Source organism: Thunnus thynnus, chromosome 10 (genome assembly GCF_963924715.1).
Source record: "Thunnus thynnus chromosome 10, fThuThy2.1, whole genome shotgun sequence".
In the NCBI taxonomy this organism is placed as follows: Eukaryota; Metazoa; Chordata; class Actinopteri; order Scombriformes; family Scombridae; genus Thunnus; species Thunnus thynnus.
Window position 1 is genome coordinate 28528359 of NC_089526.1, and position 24323 is coordinate 28552681.

At 39.8% G+C, this 24323-nt stretch overlaps 3 protein-coding genes across 5 annotated transcripts; 1 reads left to right on the top strand and 2 right to left on the bottom strand.

Moving 5' to 3' along the window:
• Positions 1–332: 332 nt before the first annotated feature.
• rnf144b (ring finger protein 144B) lies at positions 333–14565 on the bottom strand. Of its 2 annotated transcripts, none has more exons than XM_067602376.1 (8): positions 14199–14565; positions 10920–11187; positions 9433–9537; positions 8195–8255; positions 6226–6439; positions 4125–4269; positions 3852–3941; positions 333–1692 (listed from the first exon to the last, which is right to left on the bottom strand). In XM_067602376.1, exons 2-8 carry the CDS (start codon positions 11094–11096, stop codon positions 1528–1530), a joined length of 957 nt encoding a protein of 318 aa, XP_067458477.1. In that variant the 5' UTR covers positions 11097–11187; positions 14199–14565; the 3' UTR covers positions 333–1527. The 2 variants fall into 2 exon arrangements, with proteins under 2 accessions (XP_067458477.1, XP_067458478.1); XM_067602377.1 differs by lacking the exon at positions 14199–14565 and adding an exon at positions 13308–13861.
• A 1235-nt stretch (positions 14566–15800) lies between these two features.
• si:dkey-29h14.10 (uncharacterized) lies at positions 15801–19672 on the top strand. The gene is made up of 5 exons (XM_067602380.1): positions 15801–15954; positions 16990–17131; positions 17446–17481; positions 18111–18260; positions 18476–19672. Exons 1-5 carry the CDS (start codon positions 15868–15870, stop codon positions 18679–18681), a joined length of 621 nt encoding a protein of 206 aa, XP_067458481.1. The 5' UTR covers positions 15801–15867; the 3' UTR covers positions 18682–19672.
• Positions 19673–19976: 304 nt separating this feature from the next.
• iqcg (IQ motif containing G) lies at positions 19977–23709 on the bottom strand. 2 transcript variants are annotated; one of them, XM_067602378.1, is made up of 10 exons: positions 23597–23709; positions 23073–23201; positions 22858–22892; positions 22608–22730; positions 22334–22418; positions 22029–22181; positions 21840–21914; positions 20480–20611; positions 20288–20377; positions 19977–20174 (listed from the first exon to the last, which is right to left on the bottom strand). In XM_067602378.1, exons 1-10 carry the CDS (start codon positions 23609–23611, stop codon positions 20061–20063), a joined length of 951 nt encoding a protein of 316 aa, XP_067458479.1. In that variant the 5' UTR covers positions 23612–23709; the 3' UTR covers positions 19977–20060. The 2 variants fall into 2 exon arrangements, with proteins under 2 accessions (XP_067458479.1, XP_067458480.1); XM_067602379.1 differs by lacking the exon at positions 23597–23709 and having other exon boundaries at positions 22997–23105.
• Between the last annotated feature and the right edge of the window lie 614 nt (positions 23710–24323).

Consider the following 24323-nt stretch of genomic DNA (forward strand, 5'->3'; position numbering starts at 1 on the left):
TTTATGTCAGATATGCTGTATATGTACATATATAGCACATCTATTTCAGAATATAGAAATAATGGCTTATAATGGTTTTTCTATATGGTTCATACATTTTTACATGAATTTAACATTTTTTGTATCATAAATGCTGATATACAGTATATATGTATACAATTAAGTATGGATATAGGCTAGTGTTATACTGTATATCTTTGTAACAAATAGATCAATATATATATGAGTTATGGATATTGTTACTTATGTTAATTAGATGACCTTCCTGTTCAGAGGTAACAGTGTTAAAACTGCTCCAACATACAGTTAAGTTGGACAAATATACCAAAATATGGATTTTTCTTGTATGTATTTAAAACTGTTATATTTGCTTTCTGTATCAGTAGCAGATGTTTCATTTCTGTGAGTCATTCTCTAAATATTCAGGGGAATATTTATCTCTTCTCATGTCCTTGTTGCAAACACAAAAGTGAAGTTAATGAGCTGTGAAATGATAAATGTCAGCAAACACAAACCACCTGATGCATGTTCAATACAGTATGTTTCTTTCAGGTACAATGGCGCTTTTATAAAATATCTGATGCAGAAACATCAACAGAAAAGTAGAAATGATAACAGGATACCATACACACATAACCCATAAAAACATAGTAACACACTTTAGAAAAGTACACATTATCCTTTAGAGCCTTTGGTCTGGAACATGTTCCAGGTGGAAACAAAAAACATTTGCAGAAGAAAAGTTCTGTGTGCACCATTGAAGCCCTATAATGTTTCATATCAGTACAGAATATACTGCACAGTGCACACATGAAGCCGTTTGCCCTCTCCCCATTATGAAAGAATGTTTTGCATTGTTTGAGGATTTACAAGCCTGTGTAATCCTGACAGTTGCCCATTTTCATAATGCTAAAATCTTTGCATAAGATAAAGATAGAATGGAAGACAAAACTAATACAACCAAGCACCAGGCACTGTAGAGTGAGGCACTTGAGCACCTGACACCTCTGGTTTGGCATCATGACGTTTGGCACATGAGGGTGGCGTTGAACTGCATGTGTGTGTGTGTGTGTGTGTGTGTGTGTGTGTGTGTGAGTGTGTGTGTGTGTGTGTGTGTGTGTGTGTGTGTGTGAGAGAGAGGTGGGTGATAACAAAGGCCCCGTCCAGGAAAATCCCCACAGGCGCTGCCTTCTCCTTGCTACCTGTTGTGCATATGAAAACACCTAGATACGTGACTTACATTCATTCACCACATATTTACACTTCCACCATATATAGTACATACTCTTGTAATTCAAGAGGGATTTTCAAGCAGCTCTCTCACTGAGTCTGTAAATGCTGATACCGACGACATTACTGAACCACTGTAAGACCTCTGGTCTGTCGAGTCATGAAAAAGTACTCCATTGTTGCGTAAGTGTATTCTTTTCCACCATGTAGCACTTGCACTTTGTTGGTTTCCTTGGACCCTCCAGCTACGCAAAGCCGGTGAAGTGATCCTGGGCTGGGCTGATGAGAGGGAGACCGCTATGATGTAGAGGAGTCTGGCTGGCTGAGATCCTTCTTCCTCTTTTTCTTCTTCTTCCCTCTGCAGGGCTTGCAGACGCAACACAGAATGCAGGGCGAGGCCAGCAGGAGGAGCGGGGAGGTCACCAGCACGATGATGCTGACCCCCACCAGGATTCCCACCACCTGAGAGACAACACAGCAACATCTTGAATAGCTGGCAGACTGATTGATAAACTACAATCTTTTCAAATAGATAACAAGGACACCAGTTGTCAAATAAAAGGTGGTAAAGTATGTGTAGCATTTCAACACCAAAACAACATTACTGTACTCTTTTTGAGAATTTATTAGTATAACATTTTTAAATTCTTATTCAAAACATTTGTTTTTGTCAAGAAATCCCCTGAAAAGGCCCAAATCAACATTGTGGGATTGTGACTTCCCTATCCTGTCTGTGGCACTCCGCCACAAAACCACTGGTTCCTACTGAAGATGAAAATCTTTATTTAAACAGCTCATAAATATATTATTTAATTTTTAAAAGGGGCTCAGTCATTTCCCCAAAGTAGCTGAGCACTGTAGTTTTTAGCAATCATTACTCAAAAAGGAGTAAATTGTACATTTGGTGGGGACTATTTTCAGCTGCGGATTAAAACATTTGGTGCACTAGTGTGTATTTTCATTAATGGGAGTCAAAATAAACTGTGTGTTCATGGTAATGAAGGCTGATGACTGTGACTCATACACAATACTTGTTAGTGTCAGTGTTGGTTTCTATCTTTTCATGAGATTTGTTGTCTATAACATTGCTGCCCTGTCTTCCAAAACCTTTCATGGGCTCAGAAAAAACAGTTCTGTTTTCAGCTGTGTGACAATGACTTTTTCAGATAATTCAAATGATTTTAAAATAATTTCCTGAGCCTAAGAAATTGGAAAATGTTCCAAACATATAAAGGAACACTTATTCATCCAGTTTACCCTGAAAATGACTTGCTGAGTATACTGACAGCCTGTACTGGCCTTACAGTGCATTTTATGTGAGCCACTATGGTAGATTTTGCAGGAAATCCACTGTAGTTCTTTATAGTATCACAACAGATCGCTTTATAGAGCAAAAAGGGAAGAAAGCGCTGTTCTTCTAGTGCAAATGTAGCTAAAGCTTCCTGTTAAAAACAGTAACATTTGGTGGGAAAAGCTGACGGGGAAATCGTAAACAAGCAACTTCTTGTTTGAGACAGTAGGGTTAATGGGTTCATCAACAATACCATTAGCAATACAACCATGTCAATAAAGTAATTATGCCAAGATATTACTATTGATTTATGTTTCTAATTGTATATTATGTAGTTATACACAATTTGGCCAAAAGTATATGGACAAATTTGTACCCATACCTTTGTGTCACATCATTTCAAATCTAAATTTATAAAATGTACACTACAAACACAGTAAACAGTGCACTTTGATTTATGTACTGTCACAACAGCAGTGTTTGCATGCTGCTCATAGTTACAGTGGAAGAGGAATTTGTGACAAGCAGATTGTAAAAGGTATAGGACCTGTTAGGCAAGGGTGTAACTGAGTCCGTCATGAGTTGTTTTGCAAGGAACAACTATGCTGTTGTACTTCCACTCTCCAGACACTTTGTAACACAGTCCAACCAAGACGCAATCAGGAGGCTGACTGCAAGCTTGATACTAATCATGTGATAATGGCATCAGACTTGGGAAAGTAGAAAGAAAGTTGGCTTTACGGCCAATTGTAATAGTTCTGTTGAACGGACAACGTCATTTCAGGGCAGGAATTTGAGATTAGTGCTGGGATTAGCTCAGCTTAATGTCTGATAAAGGACTATTGGGGCACAGAGCTAGAAAACAACAAACCACGAACAACATGCTGACTCAGACTGTTGGTTTTTAAAGGGAAATTCAGCAATAAATGTAGCTGCTGATAAACAGAACAAAGCTCATGTCTGACGGTAAATGAGAACTGAATTACTTGACATACTCATGTCAGTTTTTATTTAAATTTTCAATAAGGGAAGTGTGCGGGGATGGTGGTTTTACTGTCCTGCGTAGGAGGTTGCTGTAATGTCCTCAGTGCAGAGTATTTCAACAGCGACTAACTGCGTTGACAGCCGAACAGAGCTGATGGGATGGAGTCCAAAATCTTTAACTTCCACTCCTGGTAGCGTGATGGCACAGCTTTAACTAAACCCATGGAATAAACTACCGCTCATGGATGGGTGTCTCTGCGAGCTAATTCATTCAGACAATGAGAGCGTCACCACAACCCTAAAATGAATACCGTAGTCTGGCCTGCTGTCTACTGTCTGGCCTCACCTGCGTTCTGTTCCACATAACTGAGGCCCTGGAGTGGCCAAGCTTGTTTCTGCATGGTCCCTTATCGTAATGCCTCAGGAAGATATCACCCTGCAATTACAAAAGGCACATGTTAAGACAAGAAATCTACTATCATGTAATCACCAAGGTTGTTCAAACACAAACTAAAAGTTAGTGACGCAGCAGCTGAGATGTTGTGAATGTACTTGGCTATAAAATACTTCTTATCAGGTGGAGAGGGAATATAGTAATTTTTCAAGCATGGGGACTCACATCCAGATTCTGCAGACAGTACCAGCAGAAGGTGTGTTTGCAGCTCTTACACAGCATCTGCGCACAGCCTTGGTTCCTCTCGATGTAGATACCACACATAGGGCACTGCTTGATGGGCATGTCAGAGTTGCTGTCGGAGCGGACCCTGTGGATGGATGGAGGGGGGAAGACACAGGAGGTATAAGGCATGCAGTTAATGGGGGCACGAAGACCTCAAGGGTCTCCAGGCAGAGTGTGAAATGTTTATTTAGCAGCAGAGTGAAGGGTCAGTATTCACTTGGAATTGGGTTAATTATTTTGGGAGTCATAGGTATGAGGGAGATATTCTGTAAGTACAATACAGGGCAGCTAACTTTGACTGACTGCAGTTTGATACTGGGCAAGCTAGTCTAGAGTGGGTTTATCAGAGTTTGAACAGCTGCCTGCTATGGCTGGAAACAAGGTTGATGAGAGCGGTGAGAGTGGAACTGCAGAGTTGGGGTGTAATTCTCTGTAGGTTCAGCACCACAAACGACTCCTTTCATATTATAAATAGTCATTTCATCCATTGTTAATATAAAAATATTGATTAGAGCAGCTTTAATTTAGAAATTTTTAGCAGTGTGATTCCAGACCTCTAAATTCATGCACATATCTCAGATTTAATTCAGCAATCCAAATAGGTCGGGTGTTGTGCTCATTGGTAGCTGATTCCCTGGTTGGAAAAACATCCGAGCCAATCAGAGCTTTGTACGCAGGATTAAGAATAGCAACGTCATCTTTTTCTGCTAAAGCTGGAAAAACAGCGACAGGACGTGACTGACACAGCTACACAAAAATTGACTTACAGAAATATTTCTTCTACCAACGTAAAAAACGTTTAAGGAATAGTTTGACAATTTGTGAAATACACTTCGATTCGATGACGTTTAATAACTGACATTTCATAACTTGGTGTTTTTAAAGTATGTATGGATTAGATTGTCTGAATTAAACTTGATACATTACGTGTTAAGTGGGCTTTAAAAGTGCTGGTAGACAGGACTTTTTTTAAAAAACTTTATTTAAAAAGTTTCTCCCTGTTTACAGTCTTTCTGCTCAGCTAAACTAATCACTGCTGATTCTAGCTTCTTATTTAACACACAGACATGAGAGTGAAATTAACCTTCTCATCTAACTCTCAGCAAGAAATAAAATATGTGTTTTTCCCAAAATGTCAAACTATTCCTGAAACTAAAGGTAACAGCTCCTAGCAACTCGCTTTTTTGGTTGCACTGGAGGACTTCAGTATTTCAAGGACAATGTGGTTGATCACTAAACCCGCAGGCCGAAGCAAATATATATCATGCTCTCAAACTACGATCAGGTTGATTTGCCTTCATTCTCATCACGCCTGCTCCATCACACACTCCATCCAGCACACTGCAGAGACCACTGCTTCACTGCAGTGCACAGGCTCCTTCTGTACAGTGAACTAGCTGGCTTGGTGCCCATCCTCCTCCCTTTGGCACTGAGACAATGGAATTCCAATATAACTCAGCAGCTCCCAATGACATCAGTCAGTCTGGCAGAGCCACAGCTCGGAGCAGCACAGTAATGTAGCTGTACAACAGGGAGTACACAGAGGGCACTTCTGAGGAAGACTATGCTATTAATCCTGAAATAATGTTTTCATTCAGCTCACGGTCACTAGTGGGAGAGCTACACATCACTTAAATTATCCAGTAAATGTATTGTACAACAACAATAACTTTCCTTTCCTGTCATTGTAATGATTATTATACTGTTGGGTCTTTTTATTTTAACTGGAACATGAAACAATTGAAATAATGTAGTTGATTCCGATTAACAGTTAAAAGAAACAGACACATTTGGAAAAAAATGTATCCACATTGATGGTTACAGTTTAAACTGAGACTTGAATAGTCAATAAAGCACAGTAATCTAATCAGGGTTAAGTTACCATTTTGTTTACAGCAGTAACAAGTGTTTCTTTGTGGACTCCTCAATGTCCTGAACTAACACGCTCATCTCGCTTTCAGCACAGTATCCTTTTCAAAGTACGGCTCAGACTCTGTGGCTGCAGGGAGCGGGCGGCTGACCAAACGACCGGCTGACTGACCTGCTTTCATGAGAGGGCGAGGGTGACATCATTGGCTGGCGCTCGGGGCAGGTATGGCCGTCCTGCCAGGGCCCTCTGCACCCGGAGCAGAAGATGGTGTGACAGGTCTGGCAGGACACAGCAGAGGGCTGGCCCTCAGTGCTCGGCTGCACACTGCACACCGCCTGGCATTCAACCACCGGGCACCAGGCTTTACTGGGGTCCAACTTCACTCCTGCAGAAAACAACAGGGGATGTGTGATTATTCTTTTATGAAGCAGACATCAAGGAGCAGAGGTGAACTAAATAAAATGCATGTTTTAGTGTTCTCTGTAGACAAGTGATACAAAGTGCAGCTGAGGATGATGGGAATGCCATTATTTTTGCAGGTATTTGGTCATAAACCAAAGTATTTCACAAACTGAATTTTTAAGCTAAACTAATCCATCCAATATTTGTCAAGATATTTCAGTCTGGACCAAAGTGGTGCACTGACCGACCGACATTGCATCCCCAGAGCCAAAGCTGGACATGGCTACATCTAACAAATATACTGTTGTCATATTTAATGGGCTATCTGTGAAGGCCCACAGCCTTAAAGGACAGGGTCACAATTTTTCAAGTCTGTCTTACAACAGTAAGGTGTCCTGATGAACACTGAAGTAGGTTTTTCTTGCAGTAATCATTCCTCCTGTTCATACTGACTATTAGAAAATCCCTTCATAATGCAGTTACAATGTAAGTGATGGGGGACAGAATCCACAGTCCTCCTTCTGTGCAAAAATGTATTTAAAAGTTTATCTGAAGCTGATATGAAGCTTCAGTCGTCCAAATGAGTCAAATCAAGTAGATATCTTTCAACATTACAGTCTTTTTAGTGCCAAAGTCTCTTTTTGTTTCTATACTTCCACCGCAGCTCAACAGGGAAACACTGTCTAAGGAAACACAAAGAGGGAATTTGATGCTAAAAAGACTGTAAATGTGGCAGATATCCACTTGATATGACTAACTCAGTCTCCCGAAGCCTCATATAAGCTTCACATCAACTTTTAAATGCATTTTTGCTCAAAATGACTGTGTGGACACACTGTGGATTTTGTCCCTCATCATTTACATTAAAAGCACATTTGAAGGGGATCTTTTAATAGCCGGTATGAACATGAGGAATGATTACAGTGAGGAAAACCTCTTTCACTGTTCATATGGACACCTGACTGTTGTTTTAAGACACACTTGAAAAAATGTGAACCTGTCCTTTAGGAAGTTTGCAAAAGCCGAAGGATAAAGTTTAAACTGCTTATGAAAAATTTGAATGTTTCACAAGCAAAACAAAAACTATCTCTCATGAGCTGACTCAGATCACCAGCTCATAATTTGATTATGAATCATAACAGGAGGGAAGCTCTGTTACAAAACAGCTTGCACTTTGCACCTCATAATACATCCTGTATTATGAGTCTCATGATTTATGGCCAGAGTAAACAATATCCATTATTGGCTTCACAACGTATCGTTACTGTGCAAATGGAAAAGACCAATATAGCTACAAGGCAAACTAACCTCAGTTTGCAATTTGTAAATGTCAACAGTAAGTTATTTCAGTGATTCTCTTTCTGTTGCAGTGCAAGACAAAGTCAAGCATTTCCACAGCCCATGGTATAATCAGTTACACATAGGTTGTACAATGTATTAGCACAAAAACCCTCATTACTTCAGTTTTATCAGAGTAGTAACATGGACTTCTTGTAGCATTTGTTGTTGAATTTCCTGCTGTGACTGAAGGTATTAAAGCCAGAGTATCAGTAACCTCCTGGGTGACACTGGACCATAGCAGAACAGGAAAAAATGGAAACAGGCCCCACAATATCCCTGGCATGTGAAGCTCAGCACTCTGGGGGGCTGCTTACTGTAATACCTCCAGCTGATGTGCAACCTGAAATAGCCCACTGCCTGTCAACAGTCATCAGCATGCTAATGCAACAATACCCACCTCTCTCAAACGTCAGGCGCTGATACAGCTCCACCTGATCTGCTGGGGCCAAGCCAGCTATCTAGAAATCACAGAGCACACAGAGAGGGGCTTTAGTCATGTTTCATACACTCAGAGCTTTGACATAGATTTGTGAACATGCATTGATATAGACATCCCAGGTAAGACAAGCAAGTATTTTTTTTTATAAGTTTTTATTTTGGGTAAATGCAAGATGGAAGCGAGGCTGTTAAGTGTGGCTTCCGAGAAGTCCATGCTTCAAAGATCAACTAGGATCAAAAGGTCACCTCGCAACTACAATGTGCTGCATTATCTCCAAGACAACAAAGTAGTCAGTAAAGAGCCAGTGAGAGAGAAAATTGGACTAAAGGCAACATTTTTATCAGACAAGGCTGCAAAACAGCAATCAAACTACAATAGAGAACTACTATAACTAACTAGAATAAGATACGGAGCAAGGTGATGTCTAGATTCATTCCACAAAAAAGATGTTGCAAAGGTTTTCTAAGACCAACACTAGCTTACAGTTGGATAAAATGATTAACATTTTAAAGAACAATAAGCTGTAGGAAATTATTACTTTTCCATTCCAATCTTGCAAATGTAGCACAGACAAAGATAACTGTGCTGGGAATTTTGCAGTGCATATCTTCTGCCATCATTTAACTACTAATTAATGGGGATGAAAATTCTTCAATTAAATCGATTCTAATTGAGATGGAAGGCCAATAAGCACTAGTTAAAGAGACTTTTCTTTATGTATTAGTGTTCAGAAAAGAAAAAAAAACGAAAATGAGGAACTGAGGAGCAGAATTTCCATTTGATTTGTAAATCAGCAGTTTATATTTCCTTGACGTGCTCACGGTTCATGAATGTCTGACAGCTCATGGTGTTTCACTTTTTGTCTGACAGCTCAAATTACCTCATGTCACTCTTCACATACATAAGCAACAAGAAATTCCTCTGAAATGTCATTTAGGGTGAATGTGAAGGATTTTCACAACAATTAACCTTTGAAGTTTTCTTGCAGAACTTTGGCCTGGAGACAAAGTGTTGGAGCCAGCAACTTAGAAGTTCAAGGAATTTTCCAAAAAATCATGTTTCCCTAAAACAGGATTTTAGTTGATTACATGTTTGTGCATCAACATTATATTTGTGTTTTATGGACTCATGAAGCCTACTTGCTTTTTTTGGTTTCCCTCATGACCTACATATCATTGATTTTTAACAGGGCATACCTCAGAGTCCAGTAGCACTCCAGTCTTCTGGCAGGCCATATCTGGGCAGGTGATGGGTGCCCCCCCACCCTCGATGATGGCCAGCTGAACATACTGCTGCAGACACTGGAGAGGGAAACACCACAGTAGCATTAGTCCACATACTGAGTAAAGCAGGCTGATTTCTTTTTTTCACAAATGTCATGCAAAAAACACACAATATAATCATACATCTTTACAGTCCCACCAGGGTGAAAAATAATACAGAACACACAATACATTCAAGCATGACAAACTACTCAAGACAAATGCAATGAAGGCATGGAAAACAGAGAAAAATATGAGCTATTGCACAAACTGAATTCCACATAAACATGAGTTCCTTATCAGCATTCACGCGTCAAAAGTCATATGTTACCTCAGCTGCGAAATATAGAAGGGTAGGAGGAACTAAGTAACATTGCGTAAAGGCAGACAGTTTTAAAGAACAGAAAATAAAAACACTTAAATGTCACTTTTCACTGGAAGATGAAAAACAAGTATTTTAGGCTCACTTGTACATTCAAACTTCTGCTAATCATGTGCTTTCTAGTAAAGCATGGTGTATAGTACTGTTCATCCAACCGAGCTGGAATTTTAAAAAAACACAAACAACAGTCATTGCTCTTGAACCAGACTGGAGGAGATATTTCAGGTTTGTACAGTGAGGTCCAACTGATAAGCAGGGTTTACGGTATCCTTCTTCCCCGTGACACTGTATGTGTATGTGTGTTTGTGTTTTATCTGTGTGACCTTGTGCATGCAACACTGACAACTTAGCTTGCTTGGGAAGAGATTAACACCTGCCACTATCTGGCAACCTCTCTGTATCAGGGCATAACACCAACATCTCAGTTTCGATGCACCAGGCAAGCACGTATTCAACAGGAGCAGTTTAGTGGCAAACCTGTATACTAGTGATAGCAGCCCTTTGTTCATAAAAGGACTAAACAAACTCAGTGAGTTTTTGAGCATCAGTTTTGTTTACAAGCTGTCATGAAAAATTATCAGCAGCAACAATAAATCACAAAAAAAGTACGGTCTGTGTTGAAACCACTTCATTGCACAAAAGCTGTAAGACGCAGCGTTTGCCAATAAAAGGAGCTATTTAAAGATCTTATAGCAGGAAGTGGTGCTGCAATAAAGAAGACTATCCCATTCCAAGTAATTTAAACACTGGAGATTTGCCTAAATTGCCCAAAGAAAATTTTGTGTTGGATCACTTTTGTGAAATCCTCACTGCCCACACAAAGTGACTAACAGCATTAGCAATATGAGTATAAAGGATAAACTTACATTTTCTAGTAAAACTAAATATATCCTGGATTTCTGATTCAGATTTGATTCTTGTAACAGCTCATGTTTCTTGAGGAAGTGTCCTTAAGCAAGAACTGTTAAAAAAAAACACTTGGCGCATAAGCTACTGTAAATGTCCAGAAACAATACTGGATACATTCATCTCTACTTACTGCTGTGCAGAAGACACAGTTGCATCTCTGCAGTTCCCTGGTAGCTGCAGATGGCTGCTCGCTGAGGCATAGCTTGCAGAAGATCTCGGGACCTGGTTGGGGGTTATCGCTGGCCTCAGGGGTCCCCAGCGCCGAATCCCCAGCTTCCCGGCTGAGCGTGGGACTTCTGCCGGCCATGGCCGGGCGAGGCAGGGAGGGAAGGAGGGAGGAATCAGGCGGCTTCTAGCCCTTCTGCTGGGGACGGAGGGGAGCTACAGCCTCCATGTTCCTGAAAGGTTCAGCAGAAACAGCACTGATCTGTATCAGGCATAACACTTCCCCTTTTATTACAGTTCACACAGCCACTACTAGGCCTTCTGACAACACTGCAACCTGTTTCTGACACCTGTCATCCATTCTGTTAACCCGGAACACCAACTCTGATGACTTCAGCTTTCTCTGATGCAACACTATCATTGTCTTGCAACCTGAGACATGAATTAGTCACTGTTTGAAGCTGTGTGGTGCATGAAGTAAAATATAATTATGTGTTATTACTGCAGTATTATTGATTAGTCATCATGTCTGTTGTTTCTCCATAAATGGCTGTCATTTCCAAGGCCAAAGTCCAAGGTCTGTGTTTACCAAGCCTACAGTTATTGACCAGCTCCTCTCTCATTCTGACAGGAAGAATTGATTGTTGATCATTTTTGGAAACATGGTAAATAACTTGTGTAGCTACAGTCAATTGAAACTATTTTGTTTGAAGATAATGTTAACATCAAGCAAATTTACAGATCTAAACACAAAGTACAGCACATGTACAGCTGATTATATTTAGTGTTTAGTCATAAATCAAAATATGTTTTTATAATTCATCCTAAGGGGGATATGAATGTGTGTATGGCAATCCATCCAATAACTGTTGAGAAATGTCACTGAAAGCCACAAATATCAACTTCATGGTGGCGTTACAGAAGAGTCATTAGGATTCAACCTCTGGTAACCATGAATGTCTATACCAGATTTTGTGCCAATCCATCTATTTGATGGACTGTAGAGATATTTCACAGGATAAGAGAAAACTTCAGAAACTGCTAAGGTAAAGGCAGGGGATCACCAAAGTCTCTACAGTTCATCCTCTGGAGACCATGAATGTCTGTACCACATTTCATGGCAAACCATCCCATAGTTGTTGCGATATAACAGTTTGGATCAGAGTATTTGACTGACCAACAGGCTGACATCCATAGAGTCATGCAGCTAGCATGGCTAAAACAAAAAAGGTATATTACACAAAAGCTGTTTAATTACAGCATCAAAGCACAAATGCTATCTGTTGGTTATCGGACATTATGTACCAGTTACATATTTTAGGACAGCAGGGCAAATGTAGGTGGATAATATGGGCATAATCTGGTGTTAAAAGGAACTGAAGACACCAAACCCAAAAAAAATCATCCCTTTGGTTCTGCCCAATCCCAAAATGCATGAGGAATAATAACCATAATCTGGGATTTGCCTTTAATCCTGTAGATAACAGTGGTTGGACACAGAACAGGGTCACACAGGAAACGGTGGCGTTAAAAACACACTCTGCAGCCTGAGTGGCTGTTGAAATCACACATTATCCCACACACAATGTACTCTAATTCAGCAGGCTGTTAAAGTTGGCAGGAAACTTTGGAGCGGCTCAATCAATACAGCCACCACCAACACCACCACTGTCCTAAATTTTTCAGTGAGTGCTCTTTTATTATGTGCTATCGATCAGCGGCGGCATACATACAGATCATTGATAGTGGAGCTGATTGTAGCAACGCTCAGTGGTGTTTCTGCACAGTCATGATGTATCCTCCTGCACTGCTTTTAGACAGGCTGCAGTCATCATCCCACGATGCTGCCAGCCTGTGCCGTCCTGCCCGAGCATAACCAGCCCCATGGACTTGCATGAGAAAATAACAGGTTTCTACTAAGCTAGCTTTTCCTGCGTGGCAACTCCAATATGTATTTAATAATGCAGTCAAGCCTATCATCCTGGAACAACTTTCGAATTCAGAGGAACTCGTGATTACTTACGTAACTGTCTGTCAATATATTAGGCCATAAAAGTGTTTTCATCTTAGAACAAAAAAAACCCAATGTGTTATCCACCTTTGATACAACAGATATGAGGCAGTTTGATTGACTATTAACCACAGCGCTTATCAATACTTTATGGTTCCCTGATTCTAATGAAGCATCGTGATCCGATTTGTTTGCATGGATGAGTTTGGAGGATTTGACTTTCAGAAGCATCTCCTCCCTGATTATATGCAATTGTGGGACAAAATTTCAATAAATTCCATGTCAATTCAAAATGCTTGCAACCGTAAGCTTCAATCCAAAGATATTAGTATCAGTACTGACCTCCAAAAGTCCAGACTGACTGCAGTCCCTGCCACTGAAAAGCAATTAAGCTGAGAGTCCACATACAAACTTGAATTTCCAGTGTTAGAGCTATTCATTAATCAAAACGCCCTTGTTTGCTAAGTTCTTTAAGGTGTGGAGCTGGCCATTCAGTCATTAGTAGTCCTCACGGATCAAGGTCTTGGTGGTATTCCAGCCACTGGGGATCAAAGCATCATTGTTGACCAGGGAGGCAGAAACGGAAAACCAGATCTGCCCGGTGAAAAGCTGCTGCTGCTTTACACAGACGGCCACTGTGTTGGAGGGAGGCAGCTGGGACTGTGTGCTCGTGGAGTGTGTAGCAGAATTTATATGGCATCATTTATACAGCTGCAATCACTGCCTGTCTGTCTTTCTGGCCAAATAAGTAACCTGTGTGTTTTTGGGGCAAGAGAGCCTGAAACAAGAGCACATAAAGCTGAAACATACAAATCTGATAAAAACTGATAAGGTTGGAAAACCTGCATCTACTGTAGCCTGCATCAGGATATCCAGACTCAGTGTGGTGGATATTAAAATTGATTTTACGGTATTATCCCTATTCCTTAAAAAAAGACTGCCAGTTTGCATTCTTTTACAGTAATCATGGAGTTAATGGAAGGTTATTTTCCATAATAGAATAAGAGGGTAATACATAATCTGTTACAGTGCATTCAACCAGACCACACATGAAATTTGACACATCTGCATCACCCTCCAAGGTTGCATACTCACATAGGTCAAAATTCAAATACTGACGCATTTACAGTACCGACTCACACTATTTCATACACGGCTTTGGCAGAGCAGCGTCTCCGTGAAGTGATGCAGACAAAAGCCGGATGAGCAGAGGACACACAGAGCGAAACCTACCTTGCCTGTGGACCACTGGGTGTAGGAGCTGCCTGAGTCCAGATCCACAGCCGCAGTGCTCTCACTGTGGCACAGACACATGTGTTGTTACAGTCTGCTGTTCTAACAAGCGCTGCTGCCAACGCCTAATGCCGCTGCCGCCCCGCTGCCGCCTCTCTCACACACGCATAACATGTTTAAACGTCCTGCTGCTCGCTCCGCGTGTGTGTGTGTGTGTGTGTTTGTGTGTGTGTGTTTGTGTCTGTGCGTGTGTGTGTGTGTGTGTGTGTGTGTGTGTGTGTGTGTGTGTGTGTGTGTGTGTGTGTGTGTTGTTTCCATCCAGGAAGCTGTGACTCGTCTCTGCTGATGTCCACTGTTGACTGCTCCTGCTGGTTATTTTACGATGTTCGTGCTGCTTTCAGGTGCAGTCGGAAAAAGCCCTGCACAGGAACGAGAATTAGGCTATAAACACCCAATGATGGAATGTATTTAAGTACATTTACTCAAATACTAGTACAAATTTGAGGCACTTGGTACAAATTTGAGGCACTTGTACTTAACTCAAGTATAAAATGTTATTTTCCAATTCTACTCCTCTACATTTCAGATTGAAATATTGTGCTTTTTACCTTACTACATTTATCTGACAAATAGTTATTTTCCAGATTATAGATTTCAAATTTTAAAAAACAGAAGATAAATGTATAAAATACAATGTATTGTTGAAGATTAAACCAATTTCCCCCGGATTTTTTGGCTTGTTACTCTTTAAAAGCAGTGTCTGCTTAGAGCCCCTCATCACATTTCAGATGTCTGTGAGTTGTTAGCAGTTCCACTTAAGACACATTTCTCAGATGGTTTCATTTAAATAACTGTTCAAAGCCCAAACTCTCCAATATTTCACAAAAAAACAAAAATTCGAGCATATCCCTCATCAAAAAGGTGTAGCAAAACTTTTTTCTCCTTTCCTACCCTATTAATCAAATTCAAATTCAAATAAACTGGCATGAGGATGAATTACATCATCTCACATGACGACCCCTTATATTTATCTTGTGACCTTTTCACTGGGCCGGACTTCAAAAGAAGTCTTCAAAAGACTAAATTTTTATGTTCAACTAGGCTTTGAGGACAGCAAAATTGTACACGTGTAGTGTAATTTACCCGTGTTGATATCTGCCTTCATGCCTGTTGCATCATTTCCTCCTCTTCATTCTGATGCCTCCTATGAGTGAACATCAGTTCAACTCATGTGCAACCAACTTAATGTGCTATATTTTTAACGCGCCTAGACGTGGAAATAGGATTTACGAAGGCGGAATTGGTGGAAAAACAGATAGTCCAAAAATCTGTTTGAAATCAATAAATAAACTAACTTCATATTTCACAGGAAAATATCCTACTGTTGTGCCAGTCATTGACAAAAATATTCAGAGTCAGAGAGGGAAAAAATATATCAGTTTCTTGAACTACCTGTTGTTTATTTAATGTTTCATGTGTAGGTCCAAACATGTGAAATATCATACAATAATCTGTAATTACTTTAAAGAGAAAGCTTACTAGAAGCTTCGGACGGAAAGCCCAAGTTACATTGCGCATGCGCCGAGTCGACCGGGGGGTTTTCTGAAAATTTCTGTATATCAGCCGGCTTTTTGTCTTCAACTTTAGTATAACGACCACTGCCACACGAATGATGAACACCTCTGACCCTCTAGCTCCGAGTCCTTTTATAAACAGCAATTTGACAAAAATGAAAGAAAGAACATCGTTTAATCAGGTGAGAATTGTTTTATTTTATTTTATTTTTCTATAATTAGCCTGCATCTATGAGTGGAATATGTCTGTGCATGTCTCTCTTCGATATGTCAATAAAGTTCATTGCCAGTAAAAGAACTGCATGAATTAAAAGTACATAAGTATTATCAACTTGGTGTAGTTATAGTATAAAACCAAAAGTAGTGGTTTGGTCCCTCCGTGATATATTATTATATTTGACATCATTAGATTATTAATAGTGAAGCATCAGTGATCATGTGAGAAGTTTAGAGGGAAAAATCACTATTTGGTGGAGCTGTTAACAACTCATAGACATCTGAAATGTGACCTCGACTACACACTGCTTTTTGTAAGACGTCAAAAGCCAAAAAGGTTGGAAACCACAGGTCTCATCTTTAACAAGGTGTTGTATTTTAAAAGCTTGTTATATTATCCATTGTGTCAAATCTTCATCCGAAAAGTAACTAAAGCTGTCAAATAAATGTAGAGGAGTAGAAAGTACAATATTTCCCTCTGAAATGTAGTGAAGTAGAAATATAAAGTAGCATCAAATGGAAATGCTCAAGTACCTCAAAATTGTGCTTATGTACAGTATTTGAGTAAATGTACTTAGTTACTTTCCACCACTGTATACAGGACACATAGACTGTGGTTCAGTTCTCTAAGGTCCGTGGATAAAAAAAAAATACTTAAATCTAATTTGGTTTTGTGATAAAATCTTTGACACAAACAATCCCTCATTTCTCTATATTGTTGGGTGTTGTTCACTAAAACTGTTTCCTGTCTAAAACTAGCTATAGGCAAGAGAAACTGCATGTGACCTAGAAAAACAGCCCTGAGTGGAAGGTGGGCCGGGGGTGTGAGCTACATTTGTGGTGTTGTGGTTTGTGAATGCCTCCTCTATTTTGAATGTCACCATTGCTGGGAATCACTATTGTACAGAAAAACTCAAGCCCAATAACACCACCCAGATAATGGCTCCCTGACACACACATACTGAAGCTAAAGCTGATCTTCTTTTGCTTCTTTCCTCCAGGTGATGAGCTGCAGAGCCTCCAGCATGTACAAAGTCATGCAGATGGTGCAGAAGATGGCGCAGAAAAGCTGCAGGAGAGCCTGCCAACTTTTCTGCTGCCCATTGGACAATCTGTTGTGTGAAAACATCACATGGTGCCCAGGTAAAATCAATGACCCAGATTGTCTCCACACAGAAATACACAATTAAAACAATAATTTAAGAAAAACCATGAAAATCTGCATGTATATTTGTTGTGTTTTACAACAGTTATGCTGAATATCTTCCTTGTTATTTCATGTTTCTGTTATTTAATTGTTCAGTGTTCAGATTCAGACTGTAGCTTTGTTTCTCAAAGACATGACTGACACTTTATTTGCACATATATTTTCATATTGCCAGATAACCCACCACACATGCCAAAAGTCTGCCATTAGTGTAAATGTAATAATACCTCTCTTGCTGTCTTTAAAACAGAAAATCACCACCCTGCACAGGATAAAACTATACCAGGTAATTTGGACACAGAAGTCACAAGATAACTTCCACTTTTTCTATTTTTTTTATCATTTATGTCCTCATATATCTATCTATCTATCTATCTATCTATCTATAGATAGATAGATAGATAGATAGATAGATAGATAGATAGATAGATAGATAGATAGATAGAGATAGATAGATAGATAGATATATGATATATATATATACATATATATATATATATATATATATATGTGTGTGTGTATGTGTGTGTGTGTGTGTGTGTGTGTGTGTGTGTGTGTGTGTGTGTATGATTGGGCTCTATCTAGATAGATAGATAGATAGATAGATAGATAGATAGATAGATAGATAGATAGATAGATAGATAGATAGATAGATAGATAGATAGATTGATAGATAGATAGATAGATAGATAGATAGATAGATTAGGTAAAACCCATTGAGGCTGGAAATCTCTTTTGCGGGGAGGGGTAACCTCACACTTACATACTCAACCTCACGGAGACTAAGTTTACTACGTATGTTCAGGAACTATAAAAAAAATTATTCTGACACATGGTGCTGTTACATCACTCTGGAACAATAACTTCCCTTTCTCATATTCTCTTCCCTTTTTCCCCTTTCTCTCTCATGAACAGTGAGTCTCCGGAACCCGCCGCCGTCTACAATTTTGATTGTTAACATCAGCAACTCCACCTTGATTGACTGCGTCATCGGGAACGACACCTACCCATCTGCAGTGGCAGAAAATCAGCCTCTAATGCAGGAATCTGAGCTCCAAATGCATGGTGGGTAACAGTCAAACCTATTTTACAGCATTTTTCTAGGGATGTGAAGCACTTTAGCTGCCACTTAAAGTACTATGCTATGCAGTATTATGTTTTGTAGTATTACTATTACTGCAGTGCAGCCGTCACACATGTGTCTAAACATGTCACAGCACTCAAACTATTTTTGCTGCTCAGGACTAGTAAAAAACATCCACTTTGTTCATTTGTTACAGATCACATGAGGTGCAGCTGCAGCTGTGGACAGCAGGGAGCAGCACAGACCTCTGCTGTTCCTCCTCCTCCTCCTCCTCCTCCATCAGCAGAGCCTCAGAGCATCAACATCCACAGCTCTAATCTCAGCTGCGTCATCATCGGAGACAATAACTATATGCAGGTGGACAAGACCCGCTTGATGGAATCCGAGGACACACACATGTGAGGCTGTAGCCGCACACAAAGCTGACACTACACATTCTAGCAACACTTTGTCATTCGGTAGGATAACCAAAGTAACTGAAACTCAGTATTAGGAGACATTGTGAATTGGTCACCCTTTGGATTGGTCTCAGTGTCAGTTCTGCTTTGACTCAGCCTTTAGATGGGTTTCAGCCACTACCCAACTGTGTGTGTTTGCACGTACTGATTTAAAAACATAACTACAGCTAATTACGGCTGACTAAGTGTCGCAAGATTTTCAGTACGCAGAAACAAACGTCAGCTCTCCAAACCATACCCTAAAAAGATCCTCTTCAGTCAAAGGCTTTCCTGTTTTGCAATGCCGGGCCTTCTGCTTCTCTGTCAGATATGAGGACATTAAGGTGGAAGCAACTGGAATTTTTACTATATCAATTTCCTACATGGATGAGTCATCCCTCTATGATCATATTTCTTTCTTTCTTTCATTATTTATTTATTTATTTATTCATATATTTATTTATTTATTTATTTATTTATCCGGATCCCCATTAGCAGCAGCATAAGCATTGGCTATTCTTCCTGGGGTCCACCAATTAACAATAAAATAAACAAACAAACAATAAAAAAGTACATACAGAAGAGAAACAAAAGTGTCATCCTTTCAACAGGATATGAAACCAAACACAAATAATTAATCAATCACAATTCCTCAAGAATTCATAGCAAACTTGATTTTTTTCCCCTTCATGTTAATAGTCATCCTTGTCTGATGACATCCTTAAATTGTATATTTAGCCCTCCCACACTTTTACACGTTTAATTCCAAGAAGAAGGGTATTTAAAAACATGATCTGTCAGTAATCAATGGTCCAGTGTTCTGATATACTGGATGGATTTTTGTATTGTGTAAATGCATCAACAAACAGTATTAAAATACTGTGGCTGTGGCTGAAATCATTATCATGTGAAGGTGTTGACTTCTATAAAAACGTATGGCCTATGGTCATTTACAGTAGACTACGTAGTAGTGTTCATTGTTGGAAGTCATTTTGATTTCTTGCGTTTGTATATTTTAATTTGTTTACTGTGATGAAATGACTTTTTGACCTTTTTGTTCAGGTTATACTGTACATAAAATATGAAAAAATCTTTTGAGTCAAGGTGCTACTTTTGCTGATATGTTTATATATGATATGATGCTGATATGCTCCATGTTACCTTCACATAGTGTACCACTTTTCTTGTTCTTCTTAAACATTGTACGGGATTGCTTTAGTTTTGGTGTAAACTGTATGTTTGAAATGACAAAAAACATGCTTTTACATTTTTAGTTATTTTTTAAATTATTGTTGTTAAATTAAATACATTTTTTGAATGTCACAAAGCAGTCGTGGAGAGAAGTCATTTCTTCTTCTTCTTTCCTTCCTTCTTCTTCTTGCCTTTCTTGCCCTCCTCTGCTTTTTTAAAACTGCCGAGGCCTCTGCGCACCATGCAGCCTCTCCACCAGGCCTGCATCTGCAGGGTCAAAGGTCACAGGTGATAAATAACCCAACACAACAGTGGATCAGACAGAGCACGAAACATGTTAGTAAGGCTCATGGATCTGTGTCCTAATTGGATGTTATTACCTTGGTAGCAGCTCTGGCCTCTGCTTGCTGTTGGCGCAGTTTCTCCTGCTCCTCCCTGTCCTCCACCACCATCTGCTCCATCTCCCTGTACTGAACACACATCAGCATCTCATTAATGTTCATCTAATAGTGACTGTGCATCCTGTTCAGCACCTGTTCACTGTGTCTTGTTCAACATGGTGAGCTGTTCACCTTCCTCCTCATCTCCATCAGTTTGTCCAAAATCACCGTTCTTTTGCAGCGCACATTGTTGAGCTGCTGCTCCTTCTCCTGCAGCATCTGCTTGGTGCGCTGCTGCCACTGCTGCAGCTGCTGCTGCAACTCCTGATCAACAACAACAACAACAAGAAGATTAGTTGCTGCTGCAGTGCTAACATAATAATAGTAGCTTAATAAGAATCCAGCTGAACTGTAAGTTGCTGCGTGCCAAAAATGAGCACAGATACAGCTGAGCCACAACTAAACTGGATGTACTGGGGATTCAGAGGAACATTGCATTAATGATGCTGTACATTCATAACTCACTGAAAATGGTATTTAGGAAAACTGGTTTAAGCTTTCTGCTTTCAGTGGAACAATATACAGTGTGTTTTTAATATAGATATACTCTAGTTACACTTTTGATTAACACAAAAGCAATTTTTTATCAATCCATCCTTTTATACAAATGTAAAACATATCACAGATGGTTTTTCCCCAACAATAATATCTCTACACTCTACTGTAGAATCAAATCTGCAGAATCTGTGAAATATATTAGCTTACATTGAAATTTCAACTGGAATTGGTCCCACAATACTGCTTACAATAAGTGACTTACAATCTCAGGTGACCACACAATTGATGTGTCTCACCTGCCTAATGACAAATTTATTGCATGTCCTCCTAGCAGATACTGGACTTGTGTCTACTTGCTATGAAACGGCCTCCTCATTCTGTCAGATATGGTCAGATGTGGTGATATTGGTGTCAACATGAAATGATGCAGAAGTGACACCTTTTAAATGATACAATTACATCAGTCACAACTGGTGATAGTGTTGCTTTCATGGTTAAAGATTTGAACTTTTAGATATTAATAATTGAGCTGTGTGGGAGAAGCACAGCTGTTATTAATAGCATTAACGATGACTGGCTTTGCTCCATTCAAGTGTCCCAGTAAGCCATGACAGTGTGACAGTGAGCCAGCATGAACAATACCAGGACCTTGAAACTGAAGCAGCTAAATGGATTTCAGCCATCATTCATTTTACTATTTACACCTGTGCTTTTCCTACTGTGATATGTCAAAATGTCCTCCATGAAACAATCCTATTACACTCAAGTCTAGTCTTAGTTAAATTATGTCTGTAGACCTGTAGTGGCATTTAGGTGATTTCTACACAATACAACATCTGGGTTTTAACTGAACCACAAGTGCACTTAAACCACAGCCACGTCATTTTGTTACACCTAAACCTTAAACTGCAGCTAAGCCAATACCAGACAAGCAGCCCCAAGAGCAACAATTACATAACAACAATGGTCAGATGTTATTAATTGCTGTACCAACCTCATGTCGATTCTGCAGAAATTTGTGCGACTCCTCATGAATTCTCACCTCCTCCTTAAACTGTTTTTTCAGCAGCTGAGAAAGAGAGCAGAGGACATCCTTTGGACTACATTGAACTCTAACTATCTCTAACCTAAATGGAGATTTGTTACTTTGAAAGTGTAACCCACACTGGACTGTTGGACCCACCTCCAGCTGGTCTTCTAGCAGCTTCTCAGCTTGGCTCGTCTCTTTTTCTGTCTTCTGGAGCTGCAGCTCAAAGTCCTTCTCCACAAGCTTATTCTTGCTTTTTGTCTTTGATGGCTGCTCTTTCAGCTTTTGCGTCAGGTCTTCGGTGAGCTGCTGCATGTCATGAGGAGAGGGGAAAGTATTGTGCGTTTGATTTTGTACTCAATTAAAGGGTCAGTTCACCCCAATTAAAAGATTCTCACTCACCCCTAACAACCACTAATGTGGACAGTTTTTAGTTCTTGGATTTGCTTTCAGTGTCTCACCTTCAGTTTCTCAATTTTCTGTTGGAGCTCCTCTTCTTGCCTCTGTACATATTGTTTTCTACGCTCCAGCTCTCTCTTTGTCTCTCTGACAGCGAGACATTCACATTAATGATACAACACAGACTTCCTTGCTTTCTTTCTTCTACACCCCTGTAACACCCCTCTGTTCTCAGAAATCACACCACATTGTTTCCAGTAAATTTACTTTTCCAGTTATGTACTCTTATTATGATTAAGATTAGTGTTATTGTTTCCATATAATGTAGTAAGGAACCTTCTCATGTTCTCAGCCATCTTCTTCTGCTCCGCTTCCTCCACCACTTGCAGCAGACAGCTGAAACTCTGCTTTTCCTCCAGCTCTAAATATAACTTGGACACCTGCTGTGATATATATTGACTGCAGAGAGGGGGGGGGCAAAGGCAGAATCATACTCTGACTGGAGACTAAATCATACTCAAATTTATAATTTAAAAATCCTATCAACAAAGCCAATTTAGTCAACACCGTAGCTGTCTGTACTCACCAGTCTCGTTTCAGCTTGGTCACTCTGGCTTCTTCCTAAACACACACACATACACATTTAATACAGTATTTTAGTCAATACATTTTTTTTACACTGAGTTAATGAAATGGAAAATAATCTGTGATAAAAACATTCACACCATCATCAGATCAAAGCAGCAGACAGCAGCTGTCTGCCAGCAGCTGTCTGACAGATGTTCCTCACAGTAAAGTCACCTGTGCTGCTGCACTGCTGCGCTCCCTGCTCATCTGCACTGTCAGAGCATGCCCCAGTATGTCCAACTGGTCTGAACAATCCTCCAGTACAGCTGCCAGTCTGAGACTCTGAATCCGGGACAAAGACATCTGTCGGACGCAGTAGTGAGAAAGAATTATTCAGATTTTACGGAAAGACCAGTGAGTTTCTCACTGTGATTTTTATGTAGGTGCAGGCAGGGTACCATCCCAACTTGGGAACTTGGGACGTGCATTTACATTTCCCAAGTTTTGACATAGCACCGTGATGTTTTAATAGCTAATTAAAATGCTGAATTTTAAATTATAAATAGAACTGCTGTATTTCATAAGGCACGTGGTTTCATCATTAACCAAAGTATCATCAAACTAGGAGATATTTACAATGGCGTCTGGTGTAGTGAACAGTTAAGAACATTACTGTAACTGTAGCACGGTATTAACTTTCCATTTCAAGTCACAGGAAGAAACAATATCAACTGTAAGAGATAAAAACAGTCACTCACTTCACTTCTCTCCATAGCAATCACAAAACACCTGTTCGAATCAATAGTTTATCCTTGTAAAACACAGCAACTGTTAGCCTGAAAGCTTGACAGTTTACATGTTACTATGGTAACGCAGCCTTTGGGCTTGTTGTTTTTTTTGTTCTTTTTTGCAACTTTATTGAAACAGAAATAACATGACATGACAGACAGCAGTACTGGGGGTATAAAAAAGTTTCAATATATACAAAAATTAAAACTCTGAAAAAGGACCACAGAATGATGTATACCCCCCCCCCCCAAAAAAAAACAGTCCTGAAACACAACAAACCTTGCCGAATGTTACAATAGTCAGTTTTTGTTTAACTGATATAAAGACGTGCAGAGTCATTATTATGATCATTTTGGAGGCTGTTTGTATTGCAGATGAATTATGCTTACTGTAGCCTATACTGTTTCTAATATTTTGTCCACCTCACTTATATCAATGTATACAGTAGAGCAGGTGGTACAGTGGAGATTTGCATTGATGCCTGACAGTAAGAGTGACCTTGAGTGGCCATCTTAAGCCTTTCTGTTCTGAGACAATATGCAGGTTTGGGGAATCAGAACAACTGAACTGTATGTCTAAGTAAGTCTGACAACTGTCTCGCTGTGTTCATGCTGGGATAGGCTTAAGTTTTCGGCCCCATGACCCTGAACACTAACTGGTTTAGAGAATGGATGGATGAACAGTTTCTAGATGTTC

What these genes read in the sequence shown, in the direction of transcription:
- rnf144b (XM_067602376.1), bottom strand. Translation starts at nt 11,096, where the DNA reads ATGGCCGGCAGAAGTCCCACGCTCAGCCGGGAAGCTGGGGATTCGGCG. An exon ending in GCGCCTGACGTTTGAGAGAG is followed by an intron (nt 6,440 to 8,194) that starts GTGGGTATTGTT and finishes TGTTTTCTGCAG; the next exon opens with GAGTGAAGTTGGACCCCAGT. An exon ending in TCGCCCTCTCATGAAAGCAG is followed by an intron (nt 4,270 to 6,225) that starts GTCAGTCAGCCG and finishes ATCCATCCACAG; the next exon opens with GGTCCGCTCCGACAGCAACT.
- si:dkey-29h14.10 (XM_067602380.1), top strand. Translation starts at nt 15,868, where the DNA reads ATGATGAACACCTCTGACCCTCTAGCTCCGAGTCCTTTTATAAACAGC. An exon ending in AAACATCACATGGTGCCCAG is followed by an intron (nt 17,132 to 17,445) that starts GTAAAATCAATG and finishes TCTTTAAAACAG; the next exon opens with AAAATCACCACCCTGCACAG. An exon ending in ACAGGATAAAACTATACCAG is followed by an intron (nt 17,482 to 18,110) that starts GTAATTTGGACA and finishes TCTCATGAACAG; the next exon opens with TGAGTCTCCGGAACCCGCCG.
- iqcg (XM_067602378.1), bottom strand. An exon ending in ACCAAGCTGAAACGAGACTG is followed by an intron (nt 22,731 to 22,857) that starts GTGAGTACAGAC and finishes CCCTCTCTGCAG; the next exon opens with TCAATATATATCACAGCAGG. An exon ending in ATGGCTGAGAACATGAGAAG is followed by an intron (nt 22,419 to 22,607) that starts GTTCCTTACTAC and finishes TCTCGCTGTCAG; the next exon opens with AGAGACAAAGAGAGAGCTGG.